Source organism: Halichoerus grypus, chromosome 11 (assembly GCF_964656455.1).
Source record: "Halichoerus grypus chromosome 11, mHalGry1.hap1.1, whole genome shotgun sequence".
NCBI lineage: Eukaryota > Metazoa > Chordata > Mammalia > Carnivora > Phocidae > Halichoerus > Halichoerus grypus.
The window spans coordinates 48,778,107-48,785,900 of NC_135722.1; the positions used below are offsets into that span (position 1 = coordinate 48,778,107).

General features: G+C 44.5%; 1 protein-coding gene across 1 annotated transcript; it reads left to right on the plus strand.

Moving 5' to 3' along the window:
• The first annotated feature begins 5,718 nt into the window (after positions 1-5,718).
• Positions 5,719-7,305, plus strand: MRPL17 (mitochondrial ribosomal protein L17). The gene is made up of 3 exons (XM_036095964.2): positions 5,719-5,997; positions 6,329-6,397; positions 6,743-7,305. Exons 1-3 carry the CDS (start codon positions 5,824-5,826, stop codon positions 7,016-7,018), a joined length of 519 nt encoding a protein of 172 aa, XP_035951857.2. The 5' UTR covers positions 5,719-5,823; the 3' UTR covers positions 7,019-7,305.
• The last annotated feature ends 489 nt before the right edge of the window (positions 7,306-7,794 follow it).

Genomic DNA, 7,794 nt, shown 5'->3' on the forward strand with positions numbered 1-7,794 from the left:
AAAAATGAGGTAAGAGTCGACATGAAAAGTGAGATGGGAAAAAAGAACCAGAATGCTATTTCTACTACAGACATATTCCTAGGCAAATCAATTTTAGAAGAGACATATGGAGGTTTAGGACCTGGTAAAAATTACCTTAAAATTATCCATACAAGGGGGCGCCTGGGTGGCTCAGTCGGTTAAACATCTGCCTTCAGCTCAGGTCATGATCTCAGAGTCCTGGGATGCAGCCCCAAGCCCCATGCTGGGCTCCCTGCTTCTCCCTCTCCTTCTGCCACGCGCCCCTGCTCGTTCTCTCCCTCTCAAATAAATAAATAAAATCTTTTAAAAAAATTATCCATACATGTGTATCTCCTGCGGAGTCATTGTGTACCCCCAGGGGTATACATAACTCCTTTTAAAAATAGCTTTCCTATAATATAAATGCTATGAATGCAAGAACTGGGCGTGATTTTTTTTCCCCACTGCTTGTGTTGGATATTTTCTGTTTGCCTCCCTAGATATACTTTCCATCCTTCTCTGTCCCAGTCTGTATATCCTGCCACTGGGCTTCTTGCCTAAAATAATCCTTTTTTTAACTTCCTTGTCTCACCCTCTTTCTGCCTATAAAAACCTTCCATTTTATACAACTCCTCAGAGCTCCTTTCTATTTGCTAGATGGGACCTGCTATATTCATGAATTATTGAATAAAGCCAATTGGATCTTCAAGTTTACTCAACTGAATTTTGTTTTTTAACACAAGCAATGTACCTAGGCACATAGTAAATCCTCAATAAGTATCTATCAAGTGAAAGACAAAGGGAGGGATAAATAATTGTTCCAAGTAAAGGTGAAATCTTCCAGGGACACAGACCAAAAAACAAACAAACAAACAAAAAAACAAAATCAAAATTCTCTTTTTTAAACTTATATTAAAAAGACTTAAAAAAAAAAAAAAAAAGCACAGGGGTGCCTGGGTGGCTCAGTCGTTAAGCGTCTGCCTTCGGCTCAGGTCATGATCCCAGGGTCCTGGGATCGAGGCCCACCCACATCGGGCTCCCTGCTCGGCAGGGAGTCTGCTTCTCCGTCTCCCACTGCCCCTGCTTGTGTTCCCTCTCTCACTCTCTCTCTCTCTGTCAAATAAATAAATAAAATCTTAAAAAAAAAAAAAAGCACAGCACTAGGCTGGAGGTAGAAGAGCAGGAGTGGGAGAGGAGATGGCTGAGTCAGAGTCCTTCCCTGACCTTGAAGGACTTTATAATCCCAACAGCAGGCAGTTCATCTCACTAATAATACAAGGAAATGAAGCAAGGAGGGGAAAGAACACCACATGAAGAGAGTAAGCCAAGCTGGAAACAGCTAGTCATCATTTCCAAAGGGAAATATCCCCACAGACGGTTATGCTGATTTCTGTCCAAACTCTATGTCTCTCTACAGCCCTGGACCACCACCAACTTTAGATGCCTATACATCAGTAACTTCTTTTCCTAAATTCAACTGCTTACAAGGTGTCTTGTTTCCAACTGGGATGTTTGACTTATAGTTATCCTCAATATCCTAATGACTCTAATTGTGGAAAACTCATTTTAACTGATTCTAATATGATCACAATTCTATCTGATACCAGACATGGGCTCTTTGTCTAATCCTTCAGAACATTGGGTCCAAAGAGGTTTTAAGACCCTGACCTGAAAGTAAAACACACATGAAGAATCAGGACCTATGATACTTCTAGACAATCAGGATTCTAGGGATAGAACCACAAGTTGGCTTAGGATCTGACAATTGCTTCCCACCATCATCACCACATCCCTTGCTGAACTCCCTGTACTGGCTCCCAGGACATTGCTTCATGGAAGCTTCAACAGAATAGGATGCAGTCATTCAGAGTACAGGAAAAAGATTACTTCTCTACTTAAAACACTTCTGACACCAAATATGTGGGTTTTCCACACCAGGCAATTCTCTAATTCTTTAAAGACACTGACTAGGGGTCCTACAAGCCAATTCTGATACTAACTACCTGGAATTAGCATAGACCCCACAGGTTAAGGTCTCAGTCCCCCACTTCAAGGCCAATTGCAAGTCCCAGGTTGTCACCTATAAAATGGGGGTTCCCATGATCACCTCCTCAAATTTGATAATTTGCTAGAATGGCAAGAAAGCACTTTTACTTATTATTACTGGTTTATATAAAAGGTACAACTAAGGAACAGCCAAATGGAAGAGATGCATAGAGCAAGGTATGTAGGAAGGGGTGCAGAGCTTCCATTCCCTCTCTAGGCACATGCTAAACTTCCAGGCACTTCAATGCGCTCACCAACCCAGAAGCTCCCCAAACCCCATTGTTTAGGGGTCTTACGCAGGCACAATTGACTAAATCATTGGACACTGGTGATTAGGTCAATCTCCAACCTCCCCAGAGGAAGGGAAAGGACCAACCCTCTAATCACTCTAATCATGTGGTTAGTTCCTCTGTTAACCAGCGCCCCCCTCCTCCAAGAGACACCTCATTAGCATAAACTCAGGTATGGCTGAAAGGGGCTTTTATGATAACAAAAGACCCTCTCATTCCCATCACTCAGGAAATTTTCACTCTGTGACAGGAACCTGGACAAAGACTACACACACACACACACACACACACACACACATTATATCACAATATCACACTGGGGTTCTCTGCAGTAGTGTGGGCCAAGTCCAACCCCCTTCTTCCAGCAGAAGCTATGAAATTTCATGTGTAACAATTTTCTATAGACTGGGGTCTTTCTTCTTCAGCTGCTGCACAACACTGCTTAGGACCACTTTCCTCACCTCTGCCCGACTAGCTACAGTCACTACCAACACCGCCTCAGGGGCTCAACTTGGACTCTCAACAGAGTTACTCCAAGTCCTGGCTCCCCCAGAATACTCAGATTCATCTGAGTACCTTCCTTGGAGGCTCAGCTGGACACTCAGAGCCATCTGGTATCTGGTGGGGAGGTAGCAGCAATCTGCCCTTCTGAAACCATAAGGAGGTGAACTATCTGTAAAGGATTTTAAAATAGTAATAAAGCTAGGGGCACCTAGGTGGCTCAGTGGGTTAAGCATCTGCCTTCGGCTCAGGTCATGACCCTAGGACCTTGGGATCAAGCCCCAGGTCTGGCTCCCTGCTAAGCAGGGAGACTGCTTCTCCCTCTATCCCTCCCCCACCCGTGCGCGTGCTCTCTCAAATAAATAAATAAAATCTTAAAAAAAAAATAAATAAATAAACCTAACCAAAAGTCAACCTGATTTTTATCACCTTACACAACAATGCTAAACAGTGTTAGTGATACAATAACCCTCACATAAAAATCTTTTTTTGGTCTAAATTCTAGTTGTTATGCTTACTGCTGAGTTATAATATATATGTAGGCTTCAAATTATCACTTTTTAAACTAATTCACTAACAAATATTTTATTCTACATGAAAAGTTAATTTGAGGGGCGCCCGGGTGGCTCAGTTGGTTAAGCAACTGCCTTCGGCTCAGGTCATGATCCTGGAGTCCCGGGATCGAGTCCCGCATCGGACTCCCTGCTCAGCGGGGAGTCTGCTTCTCCCTCTGATCCTCCCCCTCTCATGCTCTCTGTCTCCCATTCTCTCTCTCAGATAAATAAATAAAAAATCTTAAAAAAAAAAAAAAGTTAATTTGAGGAAATATCAATTTCACAAATTCGGCCACATGTTACTTTTCACAGTAAATTCATAAGAATTTATGATCTTCCAAATTCACTTCTGGTGCATTTTGGACTCTAACCTTTTAGCAGAACATAGCCCTACTTTTAAAACAGTAAATTTAAAATAAACAATTTTAGTTGCACAAGATTTTTCTTTTCCAAGTTATTTTTTTTATTAAGGTAATGTATCAGATGAGGTCAATCAGACACAAAAATATCTGCAAACCACCAGAATAAGCCTTGAACAACACACAGTAAAACACCAAGGTTTAAAATTGTTCCATGAATACCAGCTCACAGAAATTGTGGAGAAAGCTGTAACTATGCAACAACAAAATGTAAGGAAATTGACAGAAAAAAGAATCAAAATTTGAGGACTGCCAAGAGAGACAAGAGATGATGGCTTTCATGGACAAAAATAATTAAGGACAATGTCTGGTGCTGTACGTTTTCACAAAGTGGACATTTCTTCTAAAGCAATGTATCAAATAATGTCACAATGTCAGTTCATTCTCTTGACTTTTGCTGAAGAAAATCTTCACAAGATTTTACCACTAGGAATTTATGATGAATTTTCAATTGTGGAAATCCTGAAAGCTGCAAGAATTGATCCCAAAGAAGTAAGACACAGACAATATTATAATTTCTGGAATTTATTGTGAAACAGGATTTGTATAAATCTATGCCAACATATCCATATGTTTAAAACTTTTCTTAACTACTTCAGACAAAAAAAACTTTTCAAAATTAAAATTAACAAGAAGTGTTCTCTGGTCACCTATGAGCGAGGACAGAGTGACAAATCTAAGTGTGCTATCTACTGAACATGAATATGTTATTAGTCTCCTAAAACCCTAGGAGACTAATACACTGTTCTACAATTTATTGTCTCATAGTCCTGAAGGCTGGAAGTCCAAAATCAATGTGACACCTGGGCCATGAATTCTTTCAAGAATCTAGGGAAAATTTTGTTCGATGTCTTTCTCTTAGTTTCAGGTGTCTGCCAGAAATCCTTGCCGATCCTTGGCTCCCAACTGCCTAACTGGGATCTCTGACTTCTTGGTCACGTGGCATTCTCCCTGTGTGTCTCTAGTCTTCACATGGTTGTCTTCACTCTGTGTGTCTGTCTCTCCACTTGTGTCTTTTTTGTTTTTTGGTTTTTGGTTTTTTTGAGGACACCAGTCATTTGGATTAGATGCCCACTCTACTCCGGTATGACCTCATCTTAATAATTAATTGCAACTGCAATAATCCTATTTCCAAATAAGGTCATATTCTGAGGGGAGTGCGGTGGAGGTTGGGAGGGGTTTGGGCTTAACATATCTTTCTGGGGGCGGGGCAGGGGAAGACACAATTCAACCCACAACAAGGAGTAATTTTGACAAAGCGATTGCAAAGTGTCTGCCAATTTGCAGACATTAAGACTCAAAAACAGAAACTAGAACGCTACTGCACATTAACACAAATGCATAGGTATGTTTCTCACCTTTTAAAAAAAATACACGGATGTAATTAAAAAGTATTAACCCATTACTTTTCCTTTGCTGTACTTTCTAACTGGGATGGTTACTATATGTACTTCAACAAAAGAAAATGTTCAGTTAACTGCGCTTCTTTTCTGAGCATCACTGTTATTCGTTTCATTTCCCCATTATTACGGAAAATAATTTTGTGACAAAAAGACACGCTCAGGGTGTCAGACACGCGGGCTCGCCACCGCTCAGACTTGGCAGGGCCGCCGGCTACAGCGCCCCGACTCCTCCGGGGGGGGCGGCCTTCCCCTCAGATACTCACTTTCCCAGCAGGCTCCGCGGCGCTTCCTGTCGCCCTAGAGGCCACAAGATGACTGACGCAGCCCAAGAGAAACTCGACGGCCGCTTCGTCCCACACTAGGGGGCGCCTGGTTCCCCGGAGCGACAAGGAGTGCCCGAGGCCCGCCTCGCTCTCCTCCTCTGGAAGAAGCCAACACCTCTTCTCCGCCCTCCCCCAGGTTGCCAACGAGGCAGGCTCTGATACTCATGCGCAAACACGTCCACCACGCACCTAGGTACGGCGCATGCGTCCTTCCAAAGCCGTCTCCTCGGCGTCTCCCTTCGAGTTTCCAGTTCCGGCCTCACAGGGGCGGAGGGAAGTTAGGAAATATGCGGCTGTCCGTCGCCGCCGCCATCTCCCATGGCCGTGTATTCCGCCGTCTGGGCCTTGGTCCGGAGTCCCGCATCCACCTGTTGCGGAACTTGCTTACCGGCCTGGTGCGACACGAACGCATCGAGGCGTCATGGGCGCGCGTGGACGAAATGAGGGGCTACGCCGAGAAGGTGAGGGGCGGGGCCACGCAAGGCGAGTGAGTTGGGGGCGGGACCCTTCTGTCCTCCAGGAGCATCAGGCCTGAGATGCGGCTGGACTTGGGGGACAAGTGGGATAGCCCTGGCAATCCCCGCCCAAAGTCTGAATCCCCTGGTACCCTGAGTTGACCCCTCTCCTCCGGCCCCTCAAATGGACGACTAGTTAGAGCTGCGGAGTTAGGAGTGGCCTGAATTAGAGGGATGCTTTGCTGGTGGAATGAATGGGTTGCGGTCCCGCATTAGAGAAGTAAGATTGCGCCTCCTTTCTCACTCGGGTTGGATCAGTGATGTTATGTCCCCTCAGCTCATCGACTATGGAAAGCTGGGAGACACCAACGAACAAGCCATGCGCATGGCTGACTTCTGGCTTACGGTGAGTGCATCGTATCTCCCTCCCAAATCTCATCTTTTGCTCCCTGTGGGGGAGGGGGTTGTTAGAGGAAGGGGGAACTGGGCAGAATTAAGCTAAGACACTCACTTACAGACAGATGTTGTGAACTAAATTAGAAACGTGTGACTTAAGTTAGTTGAATGTTACGTGAACCAACCTGCACAATTGCCTGTAACCCCTCTGTGTAACTTTGACGCTACCACGTTAGGGGATGGAAGAGTTTTGTGTGAATGTGTTTGGACCCTGTTTTTGGAAGTGCTGAAAGTTTAATGTGTCTCCGCAGTAGTGCCTGACTCTGCTCTCTCCTGGATAACTCTCCCGCTCTAGGAGAAAGACTTGATCCCAAAGTTGTTTCAAGTACTGGCCCCTCGGTACCAAGGTCAGAATGGGGGCTACACGAGAATGCTGCAGATCCCAAATCGGAGTAAGCAGGATCGGGCCAAGATGGCAGTGATCGAGTATAAAGGGAACTGCCTCCCACCCCTGCCCCTGCCTCGCAGAGACAGCAACCTTACACTTCTAAACCAGCTGCTTCAAGGGTTGCGGCAGGACCAGAAAGCAAGCATCCACGGCGCCCACACAGCTCAAACACCAGGGATCTGACTGGAGCCAGAGGGTGTGTGGCACACTCATCAATGCCCATGATCACAGGTCTTTGGAGCTCTTTTAATCTCTAAGAAGAACTGGAGCTAGAGTTGTTAATGGACAGTTTTAATGGAGACAAGAAGCTTCTGGGGAGCCAGATAATCATATCTTTGCAGTAGATAAAATTCTTTGTATGAATATATGTATGTATATGGATGTTTTTTTTTTTCTACCCTTGGGATTTCTGGAGAATGAGAACTATCCAAATGCTCAGTCTCCGTGGGTTAGTAAATTCACTGCTTATGTTTCTGGCTCTTATTCTGAGTTGTGTTTGGTTAGCAGTTTTGTTTTTCTTAATGCCAGTTTTTATGGGGCTTATATCCTATAATTCCAAACTGGCCTCCAAAGGTGATTGATTTTTGACATCTAGCATAGAGACTGAGCCCCTGGGCTTTCTTAGATTACTTCCTGACAGGCTAGGAGAGTGAACATCTAGAATTGAATCTTCCATAATAATCTGGTACCTTAGGAAACTTCAAGGAACACTACAACTATTCCTCTGTTTCTAGGCAGGATCACGTATTACCCTCATGTGCTCCCCTCAGCCCCAAATAGGCCTCAGAAGAGAGGATCTGAGAACTCAGATGTACCACCTTCCTGGCCAAGGGGGTGGAAGTATTCAGTAAAGGATAAGATCCTTCCTCTTGGAGTGGGCGTGGGGGGTGGGGTAATAAAGAGAGAGTTGAGGTGGGAGGAGGGTTAAATGTGCTGGGAATTTCCTGGAAGTTTTTATT